This window comes from Glandiceps talaboti, chromosome 2 (genome assembly GCF_964340395.1).
Source record: "Glandiceps talaboti chromosome 2, keGlaTala1.1, whole genome shotgun sequence".
Lineage (NCBI taxonomy): Eukaryota > Metazoa > Hemichordata > Enteropneusta > Spengelidae > Glandiceps > Glandiceps talaboti.
The window spans coordinates 14,823,427-14,850,856 of record NC_135550.1 but is presented as its reverse complement, the minus strand read 5'-3'; the positions used below and the strand labels follow the sequence as shown (position 1 = coordinate 14,850,856).

At 35.9% G+C, this 27,430-nt stretch overlaps 1 protein-coding gene across 1 annotated transcript in view; it reads right to left on the bottom strand.

Annotated features, from left to right (window-relative positions):
• Positions 1-3,122: 3,122 nt before the first annotated feature.
• LOC144447206 (chromatin-remodeling ATPase INO80-like) overlaps positions 3,123-27,430 on the bottom strand; it is a 57,622-nt gene continuing 33,314 nt past the window's right edge. Inside the window, exons 24-32 of the mRNA XM_078137112.1 lie at positions 25,149-25,276; positions 20,181-20,275; positions 19,254-19,485; positions 17,567-17,669; positions 13,880-13,968; positions 13,197-13,328; positions 9,821-9,947; positions 6,252-6,515; positions 3,123-5,525 (exon numbers count right to left, since the gene is read on the bottom strand). Coding sequence (XP_077993238.1) covers positions 5,425-5,525; positions 6,252-6,515; positions 9,821-9,947; positions 13,197-13,328; positions 13,880-13,968; positions 17,567-17,669; positions 19,254-19,485; positions 20,181-20,275; positions 25,149-25,276 — 1,271 coding nt within the window. The 3' untranslated portion in view covers positions 3,123-5,424. The remainder of the gene's footprint in view (positions 5,526-6,251; positions 6,516-9,820; positions 9,948-13,196; positions 13,329-13,879; positions 13,969-17,566; positions 17,670-19,253; positions 19,486-20,180; positions 20,276-25,148; positions 25,277-27,430) is intronic.

The window sequence follows — 27,430 nt, the reverse complement described above, 5'->3', positions numbered from 1 at the left end:
CGTCACGTGACAAATTTCATGTATTCATGAAAAAAAAATTATTTTCGCGGAAACATAAGCGTAATAATACTTTATCAAGTGAAAGTACAGTTGAAAAGAAATTTTTCCGTTAGGATTTCATACAGACATTCTGGCATAACTTAGTTGTAATATGCAACGCACTGATGTCTGTTTCTAAAAGATTTAAATTAGGCTGGCGGCTTTACAAGTTAACTGAGGCGATGCGGGCTATTAACGAAGATCATTGCCAGAGCGGTACGCCATGACTAAGCCCAGTAAATTGATTTATGTTAACAGTGACAATAGTATATGCAAATATTCATAATTTCATTTTTTTGTTGTTGATCCCGGGTATTAGATAGCAATGGTAAAATAACATTAAAGAGGAACAAGCTGTGTTTATACGATTTTGAGCGTAATTTGGATTGCATATTTAAAAGGTACTAGTAGTATTCTACTTAATACTGATTTATACTTACCCATCGCTTGCAAATGACTGAACTCACCCCCCCCCCCCCTGAACTCAAAAACCTGGTCTTTAAGATATAACTTACAAACGATGCGATGACGTAATTTATTATACGTATTAAAAAAAATGTCGAGCAACTCCCTATACTTCACAATGAATTGTTCCAACAATGCCAGAAGAGCGAATTGTAATATCATAGAAGACATGCATCGACATTTACCATCATCATCATCAGAGTTTAATCAAGGTTTTATGTCAGTATTTTCACTTGAGTAAAAAATTTATAAACTCAGCTTGTGCCACTTTAACGATGAAACCAGCGATTTTCTTAGTGTGTTGAATTTTAGGACGAAGGGAAAAAAAATAGTACTCTAACTAAGATTCTATTACCAAATACAGTAACTGTACTTATCAGAAGTATGAATTATTTTTATCATTTTCAGGTCTAATTTATGATTTGTAACAATAATCAGTAGACGTAAGACAAACTAGGAAATCTAGTCTTAGACCGAGTTTGTACCTTTTACCAGTGTAGTGTCGATGTGCAATCTGATAGGTGACGCACAACGTTACAATTTAAAATAGTTTTCGATATATTTCTCTGCCTACAAGTTTTTTCTGAAATTCTTTGGAGCTTTTTAAAATTTACGAATGCAAGCTTAATGAAAAAATCTTAGTATGTGGGTAGTGGAGAACGATCCGAATCTGTCAATGGAGAGCAATTAAAAGGTTCACCGACCGTTTATGTAAATTCCCGTTGTTATGCTACTAGCTGTCAATTAATAGTATTATGTATTTGTTTATCAATCTATTCACCAGAAGCGAATGAAATATCGCCAATCTGATTAGGTTCTATGCATTGGGATAATATAGCAATGGAAGCTATTTTATGTTTAGGTGGCATGGGGGCAAGGACAGACGAGGTCATTGACCGTACCTCAATGATTTATTCATTATCCTGACTAAATGGTTTATGATAGCGAGATAGCATTATTATTGTGGTGGGGTACGCGAGTACTACGTGTACTAAACCATCTGCTGCTGTGGTGATGCAAAGTTTATGTTTATTGAGGGGTATCAATTCAGTACGCTGGTCCGAGTGTTGCGACCATTGAGGTAATGCCATAACAAACTCCATATCTGCAGGTATAAACCGATTTTTTAAAAATTTATTTATTTTTTTACGTTTTATGGGGTAATTTTTTGCTGTATATAAAAGGTACGTCATGTATTCTACGTACTGAAGCATACTTAACGATCACTATACCAGTAGCATTAATTGACACTCGGTGTTTGTGCAGAATACATCAACAATTCAATAAAGTAATTGTGGTAGTATACATGCATACTAAAATGTCGAGGAAACGCCAATTATGCCATCACCTGTCTAACTGCTAACAATGAACAGTTTGTAATTCCTTCGAAGGCATGCACCGACATAAATACAATTATACTTGAATAGTCTAATCGAGGGTACAAAAAGCTTATAAACTCAGCCTGTGCCACTTTGATCTTTACGTACTTTCCATCATTTTGAAAATAGTTGTTTGTCCACGTATACTGAGTTCAGTAAGAGAAAAGTAACGTTTAACATCACCACGTACATGTTCACTCTCAAGGCGTCTTAATGATTCTGGCCACGTACCTTTTGGAAACGAGTGTGCCATAATTCTCACCAAAGAGGGCGCAATGGCTTGCAAGAGTAACAACCTCCCTATCTTGAAATGTTGGCGTTTTTAGAAACTGATAATTTTTAACAAATCCGACATAGCAGTAAGTGAAAATACAATTTCTAGGATATTGTTGTTTTCTCGTTTCATGGGTATATTTACGACGAAAAAAGTGGGATTATTCTTCACGTTTTTTTTGTTTGTTTGTTGTTGTTTTTTTTTTTGGGGGGGGGGGGTTAAACTCCAAAGACAGGAAAAAGTTATCATCTGGTGAGAATCAACATTTTACAACTCGAAGTTTTCAAAAATTAGTTTTTTTTCCTTTTGAAATAGTAGCCTTATGCTTTCATCCAAGGTTGTACAACATGGTTTTCAAAGTGAATGAACACCAAACAAAGATCAATTTTTGTCTGTTTAATAGTTTGAAAGGGTTGCCACAAAGGTCCGAGGCAAAGTTAAAGGGGAACCCCACTCCAGGAAATAGAGACATTTTCATAAACTATAGGTCCTGGAGAGTCATGTCATGATTTTACATTACCTACAATTATTTGCGATTTCAGAGAAACATCAAGTTGAGTTTGTGTCTTTGTAGGGTATCATTGCTATGGGCTATTGCATCATGGGAGATACTGCAGAAAAATATTACTCAGTGGTTGAACACTGAATATTCATGACACCTGTTTCACACTAATTAGTATTTTATACTCATGAATATTCGGTGTTCAATCAACCATTGAATAATGTATTCAATCAACTTGATATTCCTCTGAAATTGCAAATAATTGTATGTGATGTAAAATCATGAAATGACTCTCCAGAACCCGTTGTATGAAAATGTCTATTTTCTAATACGGCCTTCCCCATTTTTTTTTATCCCAAGCAATTAGTCTGAAGTTAACCCCTCTGTCAGTCAGATAGGGATATGAATGATACAAGAAACTACTGAATACTACACTGTCCTTGATAGATAATAAACACTTTATTTCCAACACATAAATGTTGTCTGCCTCCCCCAATCCCTTCAAACTTAACTACCACGCTGCTTCATACAATGTACAAAAAATCTCAGGTTTCAATTTCCTTTTTTTTTGCAAACATCAAACATGTAAATTTCATTTTTAAATAGCTTTCTAGCATCACCTTCAAAAAAGGAAAAGCAACTTTGTCACTTTCATATAAAACTAAGAAATTCCACTTTTCAGCTTCTCTTGATTAATTTAAGGAATCATTTTTTTTTCAATCTCTTCTTAAAACATGAAAGACACATACTGATGTGATTATGTGAACAGTATGTTAAACATAACATTTACAAGACTGTAAAGAACATGATGTCTGTACATGAATACTTTTTTTTTTTTTTAAATAAAAGATTTCTGTTTTCAGTTGTGGCTGACATGTCTCCTAATACAGGTATTCAATATTTGATGAGAGATACACGGCTAAATGAAAGAAAAAGGTACCCCGAATTTTGTTTTCGTGAAAGGAGATTTCAACTGTTGAGTGCAAATACAACATTACCAGTGCCATGGCACATATTTTCTTACTAAGTGCAACTGGTATAAAAAGGAAGTAATCATGAACTTCACTCTCCGGTAGAAAGTATAACTTCAGTTCCATTCTATAAACTGTACTAAATGTCCATGTCTTAAATTAAATAATTGTGGCCACAAGCCATGGCTTGGCTTGTGTTGCTACTGTTAGTGTGCCATGTGCCTCGGATATATAAAACTCAAACTTTCAGCGCTGTGACTTTCTTCACAAAAACTTCAACCAAGTTTCAGTTAAAATGAAGAAAACAAATCAGGGGGTCAGCAAACAAATGTTCGAAAAAGTCAAATGGATATCAAAATAGGCCTTTCCAAAATTTGCCACATGGTGGCGCTCTACTTCCTGTCTCTGTGTGTATACCTTGGGGGTATACGTGGTATATGTTTACACATTTTACACATTTACACCCAATCCTCATCCATATGGCAGGTACAAGTATTTACACAACCACAAACTGTCCGCATCAATTCTCTGAATATTTGATGAGTGTTCCCTCTAAGGTTTTTTTGAGATTGGGTAAATTTTAGAAATAAAAATGTGTGGCAGCTGATGTGGGTAATCCTGGGGTGCGTTCAATTATGTAACCCTGGGAGTCTCGAGGCACCAAAGTCTCCAAAATTGTGTTAGATTACTACGTCATTGAGGGTGCCCCCAAGTCGACTCTCCTCGTGGAGCTGGGGCAGCTTGGGGATTGAACTGACCTGACTTGACCCCAAAGATGGGCAGTGACATATGATTGGTTACTTTTATCAATTCTGAAAGAATTACGCCATATTTTGAGAAGCTCTCGCCATATTTAGTAAGGAATTAATTTCTCACTTCAAAATTGTCTAAAATAATTTGGAAAGACAGACCAATTTATCAACCATGAATCATGGATTTAATGCATGTTTCCCTGGGGTACCCCAAATGCAATGAAATGTTTTCAATTTTCACATGACACGAGGCTCCCCAATGACGTCGTGTACCCCAACCTGAGGCTTCCCAGGCATGCCTAATTGACCACACCCCTGGAAAACATGAGGAACAGTATTTTTAAAGTAATTTTCAACTCTATTTAGTTACCTTCAGCTGAGTAAAGAACACATGTAGGACCAAATCAAAATCAATTATGTTTCAGACCCTGTATATTTATTTCACATTTAGCCATAATTAATACTGATACATACATCACAATAAGTTGCATAAAACACAATTTCATTGCGATAGTTGATGACATTGGTAATACTATGAATGTGTACATTTATTAAGCCGAAGAGGGAACACTGTAATGGGAGGTAAAGAAACCAAAAACATATTGTGTCTGTGACTGTAACACTACTTGTCCAATACTACTGGTAATATCCGAAGTCTCATCTCAATAAATATTTTATTGCGAACATCTGCCTACATCCAGAGTCATTTTGAAATTCACAACTTGAATCTCAGAAATGACGCCCTGTTTCCATGCCTTCTTATATACTTGGTTTTTTGTTTCATAATGATGTTCCATATCTACACGTCCGTTTCTGTCTACCCCTAATACACAGCATTGCATACGCAAATTATGATAGCTTTATCTCAAGAGATATATACACCTTTTGTCATTAAATTTCAGTGATTTCTATTTTTCTGTTAACAGTTTCATTTGTAGTCTGTCTGTCTGTCTGTCTGTCTGTCTGTCTGTCTGTCGGTCGGTCTGTCTGTGTGTCTCTCTCTCTCTCTCTTTCTAAATCTCTCTCTCTCTCAATCTTTTGATCACGTTCCATTGCCTGGGGGTGGTAGTTGCTGTCCCAATGCAGAGCTGGGTGGTAGTACACCAGGGGCTGGAGTTGTGACGTTCGCATTAGCTGAAGATCCTAAATAGAGGGGGAGGGAAACCAGAGGTACGTAATTAGTAGGGGATCAAGGAGGCAATTCATATACAGACTTCACAACCCTCAATGAGCCGTGATGGGAGATGTGATCAACTTCCAAGAATTTGAGATAATAAATGTCAGACGTCATGCATGTATTGTGACTTCAGAAAACACTGATGGAAGCCACGGTGGATACCTGGCTACAGCTTTGGTGAGTTACTAATATTTCTTGGTGCAAAAAATGAAGTTAAATTTACGAACTTAGGAGTATGTAATGTTATCGGTAAAGCAGGAGAGGTACAGAGATTACCATTCCATGATAAGACTGACGATTAAGTAATAACGGTACGTTTGGGTAGAAAAAGCTCAAATATAGGTCCAAATTGATTTCTCAATAATTTCATAGTAACACCAAAACCACTGCAAGTACTGAAACCTACAGACAAATGAATGTGTGTGTTTAGACTTGTAGTGTTTATGAAGCACACCTCTGTATTTGGTACATTCTAACCATGGCAAAGACTGACTAACTTAGCATGTGTCAAACAACTAGAAACCTTGTAGTTTACAATACTACCAACTACATATACAATACATGGTAATGGGCTCCAAATTATCATATTTTTCATATTTATACACATTACCCGGCCTCGTCGCCCAAAAAGGAATCATCCCTTCTTTATTAACACTGATCAAAGTTGAAAATTTCTTAATCATCACAAATACCTTTAAAACTGAATCCATATGCTGCATACGCTGCAGCACTAGCTGCAGCAGCACCTGCCATAGCTCCTGCCATTGCTGCAGCACTGTTAGCCGCTTTCTTGCGTGGGCGTCCAGGCCTGCCTGGTGTTTTCTTGACAGTAGTCCTGGTTCTTGGTCTGCCGCGACCTCTCCCTGACTTTCCTGGTGGCCTGCCCGGTCTTCTTGGTGGTGGTTTCTCCAGTTCTGTGTCTTCTGGTTGAGGTATTGGTAATTGGGATGAGAAGCCTATATAAAACAACAACAAGTGTACAAAAATACCGGTAACATTTCTTTTTCTTAGCAATTTACTTTTTTTTCGTATCATGAGATTGGTGTGTTGTTTTTAAGACTACTGGGTGTTAAAGCTGAGAAATTGTCACATGGCATCAAAATAGGATGAATTACTCAGATTACAATGACAGCACACATCAAATATATCAGTTCTCACAATCTACTCCTGTCCCTTTTTATCTGGCGACTACAAGCAGCTATTCAATTTAAGATCCGGTCTGTTTTAGAACTGCGTAGATGAAACACTAGCAACTATCTTATCATCAAAGTATCGATCAATTTCCTGTGACTTTGCCGTCAACTTTAACTGCAGAGAAAACATACTTATTCTCGTTGAAAAATGCGTCAACTTTTTCACCAACTCACACTTTCCTTTAACCAAGCCAGCGAAGTACATGCAAACAAAATCATGAAAATGGAGCCAATCCAAATTTCAGAGTGTTGGATCCAACATATAGGGCATAAATATCAGAATTTGTTGTAAGTTTAACTCTACAAACTGTATCTATGTGTACTCACGTTATTATAATTCATAGAGTACATGTATATAAAAGTTTGAGAAACCTGAAACCAGTCTTACACAGGGTTCACTTTTTGACCATTGAGATCATCATCTTTTCAATCGCAATCATCAACACACTCCCATAACCTGGTTCTCTTTAAGTTTATCGCATGTGCCCCCCCCCTTTTTGAGGGGGGGGGGGGTTAACTTGTCTGTTCTATACATATACTTCTAGCATATAGGCACAAGCAAATAAAATACATTTGCTTGAAATTTAATACACAACATTTGTCAGACTTTGAACGAAAACAGACAGATAGCTTTGTAAGCAACAATATACGCTTACACAACCCGAAAGACAGATGTCCAAAAACTTGTAAACTTGGCTTTCAGACTAAACACAATACCAAAGACTTTCAGCATACAAAAACTGGATATGTCATTATGTGTACAGTGGACATAACCTTGAAAACTAAAACCAGACCCAGACCCAAATCAGACTATTTGTGGAGGTTTTTCCCCTTTTTTTTTTGTTTAGAACAAGTCCCTGAAACGTTTCGTTTACACTATTTGCACCCTCAAAGGAACCATTTTCAAGGGGATTTTGTAAGTGATTGTTTTGAAGACCTTGAGGGCATGAATAAGACTGGGTTTAGAGAGTCTAAACACATGGTGAATAGCGGTATTAAAAAAAAAAGCGTGTTTTTCTTTTGTACTAATACATCCATATATTATACGCGAAATGTAGTGACAGCAAATTTATACAAAAAAAACAAACTATGGTTAATAATATACTTGAGTTGAGAATTAATGACTCAATTTCCCTGTCGTTAATCAATGCCAAGCAATAAATCAAGTCGTACATTTCGCCTCTACATGAATAAAATGAAATGTGTTATTTTTTGTTCTTTAATGATGTGTGTATTTTGACCTTCACTACCAGCCGCTTTGGTTTGGGTAAACAGGTGTATATCACAACACATCTGTTCGGATACGTGTCAATTTACATCAGGTGCTCGACTGAGTAGATCTGGATATACAATTTCTCTCTCTATATGCAAGTACTACAAAACAAATAATTTATTTTGTCCTGCATAATAAGTCATCGCGTCAGTGCAGAAAGGTTGTATCTGCTATGCAATTGTATAGGCAGATATGACCTTCCTGCACTGATGCAATGAAGTATATTTCTGAATCAACATTTTCAAAATTTTAACAATGGAAAGTTAGTTTTTTACATAGTGCTTTCCAACACTTTGCTCAAAGCACTTTACAATTATTACCCCAGGCACATATCTACAGCAGCATAGCAACCCTCTAGACTTCAACTACCTGGGGATCATACAATCCATATGCATTTACATTGCAACCTCTATCCTACCGAGTACCCAATTATACAGTTGGGTTGACTGAGGCACAATAGTGGTTGCAATCTTGCCCAAGGACTTCAGCCATTCAGAAACAAATGACAGAGGCACGGTTCAAACTTGCAACCTGCAGATTAAAACTGGCCACTCTAAAACTAGTTGACCATTACAATTCCCTGTAAATGCTTTTTTTTCAATTTCAATATCCAATTGTCATTTTTTGTTGCAGATATCCCAGACTTTAGCATATAATGAGTTTTATTATTGGCTATGGGACTTTTCTTTAATATATGAAATTTTGAATCACTGCCCACCCCCCCTCCCCCCTCCCCCCATCTCAGAGTCACACAAGATATCACCCTCTCTTTTAACAATATACCAAAGTCTGCATAAATATTCCAAGACAACTCATGAACAATTGTAACTCACATTTCTGAATTGCAGAAATACAAACAATATCAACAAAGTATGACCATGGTATACATGACACCCTAACTTCACCCCAAACTAACAACCTACCTCCCTTCCCCCTCTCTCACCCATTCTACTAATTCATTCTCTATACTCCTCAAGGTCACATATTTTAACAGAAACAAAACAACACTCATTCTTTGTGTCTGTATCAACTTTCAAACATCTACATGACCATTTTACCATATCTGTGACACTGTACCCTTAGTGTATACCACCCCCTTTCCATATATTGAAACAACCATATGGTCAGGTACGGAAAGCGACTACAGTCACTATTGTAACATATACCAGTAACTTTTCAAATCTCTAACGATTAAAAACATCAACCATTGCTCGGTAATTCTTACCAGCAACTATAACCATCATGTTTCTCTTTTTGTTTAAAAAAAAAAAAAAAAAAAATCTACTGCTCCATTTTACAAGGACATGATAATTTGATAGCAAAGTAATAGAAGAGTAAACAGGATTTACAGTTACAGTGTTGTGTTTAATAAACACTCACAGCCAACAAAATTAGTTTAGAAGAACGTGAAACTCAAGCTTTCTGATTTAGATTCCAGTATGATCTACATTTTCTTGTTACATTCCTTTTTTTTTAAAGGCTGGGTTGTTCTGAGTTCACTTTCACTTGCTCAGTAAACCAGTGTACATGCAGGGCTTGGCTTGTAATGCCAACAATTGCTAATCTTTGCAGGTTTAATATTTTATAAAGAAAACTGCTTAAGGATTCAAAAGGTTTGAAAAGTGACATTTTGTTTACAACGGGGGTCAAAATACATAAAAAAACAAATATTGTGTCTTTACAGAACTTGCTCATTTTCTTGCTACCATGGTTACTATCATTGATGTCAAGTCCATCTTACCAGCGCATAGTTCGTTACTATTTTCACCTGGTTGAAATCCACACTATAACTTACCCATGTTATCGCTGCCATTGTTACTATCATTTACATCGTCTACAACTACTACCAATGCATCGTTACTACTTTCATCCTGTGGAAATCCAAACGATTGCTGTGTCACTTCACTGCTTCCAACGGAAATCTATAAAATGATGGAAGCCAGACAACATTAGTTTAATTCTTACATTCTACATGGATACTGTGAAGGAGTTTATACGGAAAACAATGGAGTAACGGACATTTCTGTGCTCGAGTCTTACACACCCATCCCACAGCATGTACAGCTGAAAGATGAAGGTTAAAGGTTAGTACCTGACTAAACACAGGTGACAACATGCAGACATATGGAAAGTGTCTCTAGGTACAACATTTCCAGTCATTGTGTAATTCTTATTTGACCATGAAAATGAAGCTCAAGGTCAATTGCATACCCTAATAAAGGTAATTACACTTGAATAATGTCTGTGTTTATTGACTCAGAACTTCTAGAAGTATGGTTGAAAATATTCATTTTTTATAACAAATGTAGTCGTTCTTCGGCCAAACTGATTGTGATCATGAAATAAAGTGACATGCATGCATTCTTAGTGTTTGACATGTGTGCCAGGTTTGAATGAAATTGAGTTATGGATGCCAGAGCTAGGGCTCTAAATGGATTCACACACACACATATACATAGACACGGGTGGTGGCAGTCCCTGGATGGGTGGCTACCCATGCTTGTCAGCGAAATTTCAAATGTACCTCTTTTCCCTGAATATTTCAATGAAAACCACCCCCTTTTTAAAGTGAATCTGGGAGAAAATCACTGCAAAAAAAAAACACGCCCTTATTTCCAAAATCTGGGAGGTTTTACCTTCAAGGACATCTAATCCATACACTGCATGTACACTATTTGCCCTAATGTTTGAATACTATTGTTTACCATACAAAAAGTACCTCTTTTTTACGATTCCAAAGAACTATATGGCTGACAAAAAAAAACCTTTGAAATTTCTAACAAGCTTGGGTACCTGCTTCGTCTGGGACTGTCACTACTGGGCGTTCCTACACAGTGGCCATTGGCACTAAAAAATAACTCATTGATGTACATGGTTTTCTTATTTTTTTCTTTTTCTATCTTTTCACAGTACAGTATATGGTTTTGAATAGTGAAGCTATGACATAATACTTGGTAGAATCCATGTATATTTTGGGTTGAGTCGGGTTGGGTTGGGTTGGGTTGGGTTGGGTTGGGGAGTCTCATTCAGGTGAGCCATATTGGGATGTATATATGATCTGGGTTGCATAATTACAGCATAAAGCAACATATAATTATGTTCTGGAAGCTGTGGTTCCTAAGTGTCATCACTGAACTTGTGCAAATACAAAATGCACATCCATTCAAATCTTACAAGTGCAGTTTTGGATCCCTACAACCCGAACAACTATAATATATAAAGGGTGTTGACCGCCCAGTGAAAGCACCCTGTGTAAACAGACGATGTAACAGGTACATCTGACCTAAATCTGAGGATAAACAACGTATAGAGTTATCTAACACAAAATATCACAGGTTGTGAGAAAACAGGTTTTTAGAACAGTTGATGTCCCACAAATGTTCATTATCTTTAAATGTGTATCATCTGTTAGTTGATAAATATTTGGGTGATAGTAGTTTTGTTTTATCTTAGCAATTACAACAGTACAACATGGTAACCACAAATAAAAGACTGTTATCATGATGATAACCACAAATAAAGACTGCTATCATGACATTCATTATATCCCAAAACATTACCACTATGGAATGCACTACCTCAAGAAGTTCACTGTGCACCCAACACACAAGCCTTCAAAACTGCACTGAATGCTACCAATACTAGGGCCCCTTAGTACTTTGATGGTATTGCCCCCATACCCGACCTTTGGCTACATACGCGACAACCAGTATTGGTGCTTGTATGTCAACAATATAGATACAGAATTAACTACTAATTATCAGTATAATCTTCTAGATAATATGTTATGAGAAGGCAACATATTGAGACTGATTATCAAAGTGGCCATATGAGATGCCAAAATGACAAATTGGTACTTATTTTGAATTATGAATTAATTTTCTAAAACAAATTTACTATGTTTTCCTGCTTGAAAAAAAATTGGAAACATCAACAAAGTTCATGTTTGTAAGTCAATAAACACAATTTTTTTTCTAAATGAGCAAAAATTGTTATTGTACATACAATAACAACCATTTTACATACTTTTTAATTGTTTGCAATCTGTTGGAGTTACCAATAAGAGCTTGATAAATAATGTTGTTTCACAAAGATTTTTCAAGTAGAAAAATATCGTAAAGTTGTTTTATCAATTACATATCCACCAAATTCTCATCCATATGGCCACTTTAAAACAGCTGTTTCCATATTTTTTTTAAATTTTCAGCAGAAAATATTATTTGTGGATTACAATGACCCAGTAAAGCATGGTTCTATTGCTGCTATTACTCTCAGTCGCAGTGTGCCTTCTAAATTCTGGTTCTGACAAATGAACCAAAAGACAGAGTGCATTTAAAAGTTCTTTGTGTCAACCATACATCAATCATTTTAACCTGGTACTTTATGTTCTAGTAACAGATGACCCATTTCAACACATTGAAGGGTACCTAACCCCTATCTCCCCCATCACTGCTAACCTCATGTTTCATTGTCAAGTTTAATATTATAATACCACTATTAGTACAGTCATTCTTTACCGACATATATAATATTCATCCACCTTGGAGTGTGACTTTTTTTATGAGAAACCCCAAAATAAATGTTCCCATAGCACTAAAACTAAAATTCATGGCACCTTCTACCATCAACTAACTGTGGTGGGTGTATACACTGACCCATATGTAATGCATCATAAAAATAGGTCAGAAAGATAAGTGGATGTGATCTCATATTGGAAATGGTGCAAAATGGACAACTGAGTGAAATGGAGAATTATAAACACAGTAATATCCAGGAAAATAACAAAACCTGGCAAAATAACTGAAAATATAAAATTGTGTTTTTTTGTTTATTTAGTGTATTTTTTGTAGGGGTAAAAAAGCGGGGGGGGGGGGGGGGGGGAGCAATACACCCTTATGTACAATACCAATGGGCTATACAACATGTGGTAGGACAATTATTTCTAAGACTCTATCTCTCATTTTCACTTCTCAAATTATATGAACATTTGTGAAATGTATTCAAATAATTCATGTTCTATGTGTGCACAGGAAAACAAAAACACAAACAGCATTGAAATGAAGTGAAGCACTAAAGGAGTACAACTATTAAAGCCAGCAGTACCATCTACCATGAAACTACAGTCACAACAGATAATTTGACTCAAATACATTTCTGTTTTGTACTCTTACCTCACTAAATGGACTTGGTACAGCCGAATCTAAACTTAATACAGACTCCCCATCTTGAGACATCAGAGAGTTTTCTGTGGACATCACAGGAGGTGCCAAACCAAAGGTGTCCCTATTAATCTTCTTCAGTGTCTACAAGTATCATATGAAAGAGCAAAACGAGGTATTATATTAAATTACTTTCAACTTAGATGTTGAACTCCCATGTCTCAAGAGTTTTATAAACTTCAGAATCTGGTATCATAAGAAATAGTCATTGACAGTGTTTCAGCTTCCATCTAGACATTTTGAGTGGATGTTTCAACATAGACCCTCCACGGGGTCTATGGTTTCAATCAGTGAAAAAGTTTATGATAGTTTCGTATTCCAGCACACACACACATTAACACATACACCCACTCACTGAACACATTCACATTCATTTTGTTGACAAGAGTCTCCAACAGACCTAATTTACTACGAATATCATATGTGAGCTATACGTGTGATGAATCTTTCATACATAAACATTCCTCCAATCAAGTCTATCAAAATATGTAGCTATGGTACGTGTATTACAACTCTAGCTAAACTCCACTGGTGTAATTTACACCACTGTATTGTAGTGTATTCTACTGTATTCCAACTCTTAGGTACCAATAATCAATTTCCATTGACAAGAAATGACCATATATCTATTGTACCTTCTGTGCATATTTTTCTCGTTTTCTCTTCCTCTCCTTTGCTTTGTTGTTCTCTTCTGTTTTCTTTCTCTCTTCTTGTCGACTACGAACTACAAATGAAAAAAATATGGAAATTTTAGCCACACAAGAAGATAGCAATTTCATCAAAATCTGATCACGGTGTCACGTCAAATCATGTCACATGACTAGTTACAAGTTATGGCTCACCATACAAAAATTTTCAATCTACCGTTTTCCCCATAGAGTTGACATAATATTTGGTGGCCATTTTGTCATATATGAAGATAAATTTTTAGATCATTTTTTCATTATTCAAAAAAGTTACATGGTGGCCCCTCATTTTTCTTCTTGACCTTAACTGAGAATGGGTTGTAGTTTTTGTGAACAAAGTAATAGCACATTTTAAGACGTTTATTTTAGAGGCACATAGTACTCTAAAAACAAACCAAGCCTCCTTGATCAGATTTGCTGGGAGCAAAGGAGGAGCAAACATCTGGTGTGTGTATTTTTGGTTCATGCCTATGGTAAGTACTCTTCCCTGCATCTCACTTGTATATAATTTTCTACAGAGGTTATTAAGGTTTTGGCTTACTAAGATAGACACAAACTAAAACTCTCCTAATGTGCATAGAAGTGTTAATACTTGGAACAGTCTGTCACAGTCTGTGGTTTGTTTCAGCATCAAGTGTTGAGCCATTTGAGCGACGACTCTGGGAGGAATTGCCATACAAGTTTGATATTGATGCTCAACCAACCACTTTACACATCAACATGCACTCAAGTTCAACGCATTACATGGATGATGACGATCTGAATTTAGATGCTATTTAAAATAGCCTAGTACCAGAATTTACATTCGATGAGCTAGACTACAAAAAGTGGGTTGTAGTGGTGTCTTTGTTGTGTGGATATATAATAACCCTGTAATCAAGATAGTGTGTGTGGCCACTTGAGAAAAAACGAACTATCAGGGACGCCACCCTACAGAGTGAATAATTAAACTAAAGTCCACTCAATAGTTTGTATCACCAAGTATCAACAATAGGTTTAGTCTGTCTTAGCAAACTGAAACCTGGATTGCCACTGTTGTATTTATGAATGTTAATACCCAAATGCAGGTTTTAAAGCCGACATTCATACAACATTTGTACTTTTGATGAATACACTACTTAGTATTAATTAACTCAAAATTTACAATTAAGATCTAGAATAATTCAAAATTATATGTAACCAGAAGAGAGTTTAACCATGCTTAGTTATTGTTTAAAAAAATTATATACAGTGAAAGCAAATAAAATAATTTGTTAGAAAGCAGACTGGTATAAATATAATATCATTAATTGTTCCCCTGGTATGATAAAAAGTTTATCCATTTTGCACCTTGATTAGAGCTTTGCCACATTTTGTTTTTTTGACAAAATTTGTAAATCTTTTAAATTTTTTTTTAGCTGTATATAATAATAATGCTTAATTTGTCATGTTTTATTGATTACTCATAATCCAGTGATTGTATGGACTCACTCTATTTTTATTGATTTTTAATACCTCACAATAAACGTGTGTTTGTGGTTGGATCAATATTTCAACAAATCTAAGGAAATCAGGTAGGATTGAACAAAAGCCAACACTATTGGCTAAGACCTTGGCACCAATACATATGTATTCATAGATACACTTCAGGTTATATTGACCTACAAGTACAGCGCGAGTCGTTTTAGCAACATATGATAGGGGGTTGACAGTAAAAATCATCTCCTATTATTAGGGTCAGCCAAGTTCAAAGGGTGCAGAATGAAATTCAAAATGTATTTTTCCATCTGTGTGTTTCACAACCTGAAAGACATTTACGGTCTACATAATAATAAAATGTTAATGCAGGTTTTTATATATAGAGCTTTACCACGCTGTGCTCAAAGCGCTTTATAATTATTACCCCTGGCACAGATCTATAGCTGCACAATGGCCCTTTATACTTCCTTAACCTCCCTGGGGAGCATATAATCCATTACAGCCTTTATAAGCACATATGATTAAAGCATTCACATTGTAACCTACATCCTACCAGGTCCCCAATTATACAGCTGGGTTTACTGAGAGGCACAGTTGTGGTTCAAATCTTGCCCAAGGACTTTACGCCACTCAGAAACAAACAGCAGCAATGGGGGCTCAAATCTACAGATTCCAAGCCGGCCACTCTAACCTTTCACCCATCATGACTCCACATAAAAAGGTTTATGTACGTGCAGTTTCTCTCTATGATCCTGTTTGTCAGTGATGAGTGCACCAAAATTATAACACTTAAATTGTTAATTTAGTTTACTAAATTAGGTCTCCTAGGTCCTAGTTACACACTGAATGTGTTTCAGTTAAATTCAATCAAAACCTGTAAATCTTAATGTACATGTACATAATATATAACACAGAATAAAATTCAGATCTGAAAATTGTTTATTTCATTAGTCAGTGTGTATTGCCTGTGCAGGCAATTGCCAGACCACTGAAGCATGAAGGAATGCATACAAAGCCATCGCTTGGCATTCTTATGATTTGCCTAATTTCAAAAAAAAAAAAAAAATCATGGGGATGCAAGTGTTACTTTGTATCAGATGTGTACTCTTTTTTTTTTTTACATTAATGTCAGTTAAAAAATGGAGCTTCAGGTAGAGCCTGTGGCACTTTGACAAAAAATACTACTTAAACACTTGATTTAAATCCATTTACAAACCCTTTTTAGAGGACTGGGGGAAAAAAAATCAATAATCCAATTTGTTCATGATAATGAGCATATAAAGATAGCTGATGTTCAGAACCACTGATGTATTGAAAGGGGAAGGAAAATCACCCGTTTGCTAACATTTCATATCCTTATTACTCCACACTTTTTTTTAAAAAAAGCACAAAAAAAGTACACACAAATGCATCACTTGACAGCAAATACTCTCTACCATACGGATGTGTATTATTACTCCTGTATCAAACCACTATACGTCACAGACATACGGACGGTAAAGTAAAGGTGTCAGATTACGACAGAAGTTGTAGTAAAATACCACCTATATCCAAATACAAACTGGCTTACATATTTGTTTGACATAAATTTGTCACACACTGTCATAATTTGAATGGAGATCACAAAGACAGGTGACAGAAAATATCAACAGTAAATATAACACTTGTCACTTATTGGCAAAATAAATATTTGTACTGATTATTTGAGGTGCCACCCAGTACATATATATATATACAATATGGCTGTGCACTGAGATAATAAATATTGAAAGTGATAACTTGTATGTAATACAGTCCCCAAAGTATTAGTCAAAGTAAACACTATTAGCCCTCAAATACTAATTTTTCTGTTTCCTGATATCCTATCTTACATTGTACCATGATAAAATTATTTTCATCTTTTTTATTCACTACTTTCCTTCAATTAATTATGGGTGGCCCTAAAACTTGTTTGACAAATCCATTTGGGATGGTAGTGTCGGTAAACCTCATGAACATCTCTAAAAGGGATTCTTGGCATTTCATAATTTATCACCACCAAACCCTTCTCTACTGGTAACTAAACACCTAATGTAATTCCTGAAATTTAAGATACACAATCTAACATATCAAATATACTTAAATATATAGTATTTTCTACTATGTCCCCCCCTGAAATGTACCATATGTCTTACTTACATTTCCGTTCAATTTCATCATCATCTAGCAATAGTGATACAACTTCTTTTGGTTTGAGTTGATCAGGTTTGAAATTACCACCAGAGATTACCATTCTTTGGATCTATAAAACAAACAACACCATAGAGTGTAAGTATTTTATGGACAACAGTTTCATGATAGGTACCATATCCTCCCTGTCAGTGAGCACATCAACTGCAGTATTATGAAAGTTGCCAAATTCTCCCTTTCCGAAACACATCGATGGTGATATCTGAAAGTTGGCACATTCTCTCTGAGCACATTGATGGCAGTTTTATGAAAGTTGCCACATCCTTCCTGTCTGAACACATTGACAGTGGTATTGTGTAAGTTGCCATATCCTCCCTTTCTGAGCACATCGATGGCAATAATATGGAAACTGCCACGTCCTCCTTGTCAAGTCTGAGCACATCGACCGCCGGCAGTATTATGACAGTTGCCACATCCTCTGTAACCATATCAATGCCAGCATTATTCAATATTATGGCCCAATATTTTCGTACTCCAAGCATTACAGAACGAGTGATGTAGACACAGGTTATTGTGATGTAGAACAACCAAGGTATATCATTCCATATGTTCTGTTCATAGATAATAACTTGGCTTGTGCAAGGTATAATGAAAGTTGTCATTCTACACCTGAACACAGACTGAAATGTCAGTAAATATAATATCCAATATGTATATATCATACATTTATGTCAACTTTCCACCCACACACATCAAAGCTATCCATCAGGTCTGGTGGTATTTGAAAGTTGACATTTTAATTCAACAAACAACAGAACTATAATCACACATATTACAATGTAGTGTATTAGCTAACTGTTGTAATCCCCCCCCCCCCCCCCCCATCACACAAACAATTCCACACCTTCAATAATCAAAACACTTAAAAGATTTTACCAGCGTCTAATATTGTATGATTCTGTCATAAGTTCAATCCAGGTATTTTCTCTACAACCATTTCATATTCATATTCATATTCAACAGATAGGCGAATTCTTTTCTATGTGAATGAGACTCATTCAAGTATAACACCGCGTTGAATGTCAACCACTAATTCACGACATCTAGCAAGTGGCTGATCTGTGTTAGGTGGTATTCTAGTTTCATTCAAAGGTGATAGACTAGACTAGCCATCAAGCATTGAAATGACTTGTGTGGATACATGCATGAATATGAACACATACACACTTGTAAACATGAATGCAAACACACATAGCACATTTACACATTCACATCTCTACACACCCCAAAAATGAATGTATATAAAATAAGCATACATACACACACACACACACACACACACACATACACACACACACACACACACACAAGGCAAGCATGCATGCATAAACAGATACATACCTGTATGCCGACAAACACTTGTACATATACACACACCCCATGGTGCACACATACATGCACAAACATGTATGTACACAAACACACACCTGCATATATACACAATCACATGTACCTACACACACACACACACACACACACACACACGCATGCATACATACACACAAAACAAACGCATGCACACACACATGACACATGCCAACATGCACAAGCCCAATTTAATCAAAATCTGAAAAGTAATCAAAAGAACTGAAGAACAAAAACTAAACATTCAATAAGTTTTAATTTCTTCACTTACTTCACTCTTCTCCTTAGCTCTCTGTAGTATCCTCTCCTCAATAGTACCTTTACATATAAGTCTATACACAGTCACTTGTTTGGTTTGACCAAGTCGATGTGCTCTGTCCATAGCTTGCTGATCGACAGTAGGATTCCAGTCACTGTCATAGAAGATGACGGTATCGGCAGCCGTCAGGTTGATACCAAGTCCACCAGCTCGTGTACTCAACAAGAACACAAAGATATCAGATCTGAGGAGGGCAAAGTTAAACAAGAATTCAGACCTTAGGTACTTTTTGGGATGCATATTAAACAAGCCCTACTGTATATATACTCAAACAAGGTTTGGCGTACAGTCAGACAAACTGTATTTTTTTCGAGTTGGAAATTGTGAAGTCTAGATTGAAGATAAATTGATGGATATGTTTATCAATTTTGTTTCAAAACATTGTAAATCACGACTGCTTGATTTCTGTAAGTCCTCCAGCTCGGAAGGTTTCAAAACATGACTGAAGACTTGTTAATTTAAAAGTACTTATGGTGTGGTCTAACCATTCAATGCTACTGAACAGAGCAACACTCTCAGAAAACTTAGTAGATATTTATTTTATGCTACTTGTAGAAACTCTGAGATATAAACGTTTCCCTACAGCCTATTGAGAGCCTGACTTATTTGTTATTTTCTAGTGATCTGTTCATTTTTGTACATATAAGGTTTGTACTTTTTGGCCGGTGGCCACCAGTACTGAATAAATGATTGATTGATACTCTTCAGTTTGGCACTTATAAATTTGACTGACTGACTGACTGACTGACTGACTGACTGACTGACTGACTGATTGATTGATTGATTGATTGATTGATTGATTGATTGATTGATTGATTGATTGATTGATTGATTATGTTCTGTCTTGTCATCAATTCATCTACTGTCCTGTCGTCTTACCTTGACTGGAAGTCTGCCACCATGTCACGTCGGTCAGAAATCTTGGACGATCCATCTAGTCTCATGTAGGTGTGTTTGCGATGTACCATGAAATCCTGGGTTGAAAACAAACAATAGGGTATCTGAGTACAAAGTGCTAATGACTGTCTTCTAACATACTTGACAAGGGTTGGAACAGTATTATACTGATAACTGCAATCAAATGTCTTGATGTATGAGTTTATGTCAAAGCCACGACAGAGTTCTCCCTAGCCAAAAATGAGTGCTGGTGGGCAATTAATATTCATCAGCATCAATGATATATTCATTTACTAACAGCATATCATAATATCCTCATTGCAAGTCCCAAACAAGTCTGTGATTCATGTAAAACTGGACAGATCCTGAGCATTTCATTAAGTGTAAATTTCCTCGTGTAAAAATACACAATACAATGCAACACCTGTTCCACAATAATGGTGGGCAATCTGGTCAAAATAACTGGAAATTTTGGCTTGATTTTATCTACTTACCACCCTAAACAAAAATACAGTATATCTGCAGGTTCTATAGTAGTTACTGTAACATTTTACTATTCATTATGAGTAAAACAGAAGAAGTGTTTGATGTTCACTTTTTGGAATCAGTTTTAATAGCAGTTATAAGGTTTGAGCTACCCTTACATATGGCATTTTCATACACAAGGAAATCATGCACGTTTACCAGAATTTCCTATAAAGTGTATTATCTATGGAGGGAAACTCTGCAAATTTACCATATTCCCCTTAATCTGTAATAGAGGTAGAACATCGGTAAAAGGTAGCTTCAATGCACAGGCTATTAAAACCAGGGTTCCCTCCAAACGGCATCATACTCAGAAACTATGCAAATTTTACTGTATACTCTCTCTCTATTACCAGGGTTCTAAAACTTCAACAAAAAGCACGGACATCTGTACATGTAAGTGTTTATACCACAGGTTTACATTCTATTTTAAAGTTTAGCAGACAGAATAAGATTTCAACGTTTTCTGTTGGACACTGTGTCAACACTGTACTTTAGCCCCGCCAAATTATGATTCCGACAGCTATAGATATAATTCATCAATTAGCCGAACTTCAAACAACATCGAAGCCGATTAACGCGGCCATCTATTAGATACAACATCAAACATTTGGAATAACTAGAGTCAATACACTCTCGTATCTGTTACATATAACTGGTGCCTGGATGCCAGTCACAAAAAAATGTGATTAAAATTTTTTTGTAGGGAACATATGTATCGGGGGCAGAAAACGTACGTGCTATGCTTTCACCCTTTGAAATATAGTAAATACACCTGTTGTTTTTGCTATGTGACATTTATAACTGTTCGAAATAAAAAAATCTCCTGTTACTGTCACTCATAATTTCTGTGATGGTTGTTGCTTACTGTAAGTTTAATTGTTGGTCATTATTTGAATATAGGCATAACTTATAAGCAGTCTTAGCTCATAAACTTGAACCTGACTGATGATACAACAGTGGCAATCGCAGTTTCGGCTTACTGAGATTTACACAAGCTAAATCTATTGTTGTGGCATGTTGATATTACTACTCTGGCAATTGAGGTCTTGGTTTACTAAGATAGACACAAGCTAAAACTATTATTGTGACATTTTGATATACTACTCTGGCAACCGAGGTCTTGGTTTACTAAGATAGACACAATCTGAAACTATTATTGTGACATTTTGATATACTACTCTGGCAATTGAGGTCTTGGTTTACTAAGATAGACACAAGCTAAAACTATTATTGTGGCATGTTGATATACTACTCTGGCAACCGAGGTCTTGGTTTACAAAGATAGACACAATCTGAAACTATTATTGTGACATTTTGATATACTACTCTGGCAACCAAGGTCTTGGTTTACTAAGATAGACACAATCTGAAACTATTATTGTGACATGTTGATATACTACTCTGGCAACCGAGGTCTTGGTTTACTTAGATAGACACAATCTGAAACTATTATTGTGACATTTTGATATACTACTCTGGCAACCAAGGTCTTGGTTTACTAAGATAGAGACAAGCTAAAGCTATTGCTGCAGACATGTTGATATAAGCTATTGAATGGACATTGGTTTAAATTATACTCTCAGTAGGGTGGCATTTCTGATGACATCATTAATCTTGCAGTGTACATTTTGGGGACTTCCAATCTATCTAGTCTTCCTACACTATCTTGATTACTAGGTGAATATATCTGCACAACAGATGCACTACTATATCACCTACTTGTGTAATCAACCATATCAAAACAACACCTAGTCTTTATCTTGGTAAGCTATTATAAACCTTGATTGCCACTGTGGTAACACATGGGAAAGCCGAGATCTTGAAATCCCTGCTAACGCTATGTTTGAGATTGAATTGGCTGACTGTACAAATTTTACGCATGATTTTTATCATTTCATCATAACACGCCTGATTTAGCATATTACCTGACAGGAAAATAACATACTGATAGCGGTACACATTATTGCCTTCTACAAATGAATATCATTTATATCAGCACTGTACAATTAGAATCAAAGAAAATAACACTGGCACATTTGCTTGAATGAAGTGAACTTTGGAAAGACTTCATTCAATGACATTGTTAGTTTAAAACAACAATTGATTGCATCTGATGCAAAAAAAAAAAAGGGGGTTCGCTCTGATGTACGTTTAGATGATGCTTTCATTAGTTTGTTCATATCTGTGGAAGTTATAATGTGACGCTAACAATCGTACTCGAGTATTACAACATGTTGCATTCTATCACTGCACTGAGTTATGGAATCCTGGCTCATGTGGTTTCTATGCTTTGGTAAGTTGTCAACACTAACTACATTGTATGTCTTAATTTGCATGGAACTTGTCTCACTCCTGCTTATCACATGTAAGCAAATGCATCAGTGTTTTCTTGTGTGTTGTATTAACCTTGGCGCACACTTACATGTATAACGGTGTATAAGCCCTATATACATTTCTAAACTATGTGGGGCGTCCAAAATCCATTGCAGCCTCTATAAGCACATCGGGTTAATCCTTCACATAGCAACCTGTCCTACCAGGACCCTAGTGGGGGCGGGGGGGGGGGGGGGGGGTTGACTGTGACAAAATCATGTTTCAAATGTTAACATTAACCATTCAGGAACAAAATGGCAAAATGGGGAGGTTCAAACAAACAACCTGCTGGTTCCAAGCCAACCACTCTAACCTTTAACCTTTGACCTTTGATCATGACCTAAAAGATAGTTTATTTTCACTTTCCTCCAAAGTTAGTACATCATGAGTCTTTGACAAAAGTGAACCAGTCCTGTTAGATCAAACTCTAGCTCTGAAATGGTGTACACGTGTTATTCAATCTACAGCAGTGCTCTGAAATCATACACAAGTGTTCCATATTGAACACATGCAACTATTTGTGATCATTAATCATGGCTCATATATAATCAAAACAATAAAAGTTCACTGACACTAAACAGCTTAACAAAAACATGGACATCTAAAAAACAAAGAATCAACACATAAATTTATTCGCAATAAATTTACCTTTTTTTGATGTCTAACTTTCAAGTGATTACTTAATTAATTTATTCAATACACATTATTCAGTACTTTCAAAGACTGAAAATACATCCCTTTCTTTTTTTCACAGTACTAGGGTGATTCAGAAATCGTGCGGAGTCTGTGTATCAGCTTGGTTTGGTGGAAGTCTAACCTGTTGTACAATGCACTCTTAGCTACCTTGACACAGGGTTGCAGCTTGTATTCAATAATCCTCTACTCACAGTATGCCCAGGGTGGTAGAAAATCAACTTTTTGTTCCATATGTTCCTGACTGTTGTCCTATCTATCAAGGACATTTCTAATACTCCGTGTTTGCAGTCTCAACTCTGCTCTCTCATTATAATCTACAAATTTTTTTTTTAATGAATATGTACACAGTATCGGTGGAGTTTTATGCTTACTATGGCCGCAGTGGTCCCCTGTAAAAATGTATCAATCATGTTGAATACATATTGCACTTGTTGGTTCTATACCTCTAGCAGTATGTTTTAAACTCTAAATTCCTGAATAATTTACGACAATTATAAAAAGAAACCATTATACAGTCACTAAAGACCATTACGATCAAGGATTTTATTACAATGACAAACACACAGGAGTAGGAATTCAATTAAATTATTGAAAAATCTCTTGGTTGCAATCCAGACACAAAAAAAAAGACTTTAATCTTTGACTTGTTTCGTACTATATCAATTATTAAAATCTTACACGGTTGATGAACTGTGCACACTCTTACGAAATATCAATTTTTAAAAATTCTTTTTAGTATTTAGATTCATCCAATTTTTAGTTATGTTTTCTAAACAGTGACGGGCATAATTTCACAAGCCTACAGGAGGAATTGATGTGAATGAACACAAGTCAGGGTAGGGTAGCAGCATGGAAATAAATAATAATACACCATGCACAAGTTGTAAGCATTCAAACAGAAAATACAGGATTTCTACCCTGGTCGTTCTACACCACCACTAAGTATGTTTATGCCATTGATTCTGTGGTGCTCAAACTGCCAATGTTTTTCCAGATTTGTCCTGAATCATGCTAGTACAGGTATATGACGTTTGACTAATTTTTCATCACTTAGTTGAGGAAAATACTGTATTTATGTAGAGTCTTACCAATGACGCACTGAAGGTATTTACTACTGGGTCACACCTATACCGGAACAGTACAGACCTTTCCAACTTTTTTGAACACTTTCCCGTTGGACGCTTGGAATCCTTATTGGCATCAAAAACATGGGATTAATTCAGAGAACAAATGTCCTACCAGGAACTGAGGAACCCATTTATTTTACATTGCATGGTGAAGTAACAGAACACTAAGGTGGCTTTAAGTCTTACTAACAAACACCTACAAGGTTGTGTGAATGTGAATTCTTACCTCCAGTATGTCAATCATTCTTGTCATCTGAGAGTAAATGAGGACTCGGTGTCCCTGTGCCTTCATTTTCGTCAACAGCTTATCCAAGACGAACAACTTGCCAGAATCCATTATCAAAGTTTCTTTGCCTGTCAAAACAGAAAGCGCATACGAATGAAATTGTAACTTAATATTCAGTTCTGGTGGATTTTACAAAGGAATGGCAGATTGATACGGCTGAAAGTGCCCAGATAGAGTATTAAGTTTTCTTTCTAAAATCTTGACAAAATAAGAGAAACTTTCCTTAATTTTGATACAATTTTTTAAAGAATCAGTTGTGATTGTTTCATGCCTAAAAAAAGTGTACGAGAAATTGCAAAAAGTACAGAACCACAACTATCAAAATCACAAAATTCTACCCGTCAGAAACTTCCATGCAGACACTCTTCCCTTTTTTCTGTAGTTCTATTATTTCCAGATTCATTGTGCAACAAAAATGCGTGATACTTTCCATCTGGTTGCATGCAGGACAGAAAAAAAGGACTGAGCAGTACTTTCTGTTGAAGAGCACTTTGAGAGAAATGGTGCACAATAACTGAAAGATGGTCCAAAAATGTACACACAAAAAACCTCATAATCATCTCATTTGCGTGGCTTTGCGTATTTGACGTCAGGTTTGATTATCTAGTCAGCATTGGCATATGGTCACATTGAAAGGCATTTTGAAGTGGCGGGAATAAAAGGCTGACGACCTGATCAAATATTGGCCTGGCAGATGAAGGTTTGCAGTAGCAGACAAATAACACACATCTGCCAGTAATTAGTTTAATAATTCAAACACTTTTCATTGATTAATCTGACAGACGTGTATTGTAGAATATGCACTCAGACAGGTTAATGGGCCGTCAGGAGGGAATTCGCCAATATCAAAGAAAATATTGTCATGCAAAAATCCTACGACCTTAATAATGATGTCATTTAATCAGGTTGTCATACAAAGTGAAAATCATACGTTGGTTTATCCCTCTCTCCAATTTATACATCACGTATCTTTCATCTCACTGGTTTGAACTCGAACAAAACATGTGGGTCTTTTTTTGTTTTGTTTTTCGAGAATAAGTCGACACAGATACCAAAATCAGAAATACAGAATTTCAATATAGTACAAAATTAGCATTGATTCTGCCAAGGTTGATATAATTTAGGTGTATACATTGAGATTTTATTGGACTGTTACAAAAAAGACGTCTGTGTGTATAATGTATGGAGTCTGCTGTGATAATTATCGCGACCTTTTTTTTTCTTGAAATCAGTGCCAGACATGGTAATTGTGCCATTGAGAGCTCTTTATGTATATAACATCAGGAGTTGACATCGTAATTACTGCCCCAATAGTCGATTAATAACCTGCATCAATATGCTATATTGTGTCTGTAAATCAGACCACAAAACTCTAATAGACTAGTGTGAACAGTTCTGATAAATTCAATTTTATTTTTTATCGTACATGAAGCATTTATTTAAGAGCTGTTGAGTCGACTACTTTTTGCATAAGAAATAGAGCTGGGTGAGAGAGGCCCTATATAATGTTTTCGGTATAAATATCGATAAACTCTTTAAGTTGACCATATGCCATGTAACATTATTAAATTCTCTTTTAAAAGTAACATATTAAGCAGCTACATTACAAGTAAAACCCTTAAACCAATACTGTTATAGACATTATGTCTGTTTTCAGAGTACATCATTAGTTTTGTGATTTTTTTAAAAATAAAAGTTACAGACTGTTCATTCATGCACTGAATATAGACACTAAAAGCCCCCGAGGGATGGAGCAGAAACTATGCATGGTGATTTGTCTTTTCTCTCTCTACACCTATTTACCAGATTTCCCATTATTTTCACATTCTCTATCCCAAGGTCAATTCTGAATCAATGTTCCTGGGTTGATCAATGAACGTTTTACGCATGGCTTAGTTTTAAAATCATCGATGGATGAACGGACGGACGGACGGACGACATAACGAATGGTTAACTAGTTACAGCTCACCCCATCTGTGCTCTCTTTGCTGTATATGTACAGCATGACAATATTTATCGGTTTTGAGTTCCTGAAATAAACTATATGACAACCTTTCAGGCGGCCAATAAGCACACAATGACTTTTTTTTTTAAAAAGACAATTTGTCATTTTTTATCCACAAAAATATTTTCATAGTATAGCCGCTGATTTACCAAACAAATATGACAAGATATAAAGAACAGGGCATTCAACTGTGGAAATTGATTCACATTCATCTGAC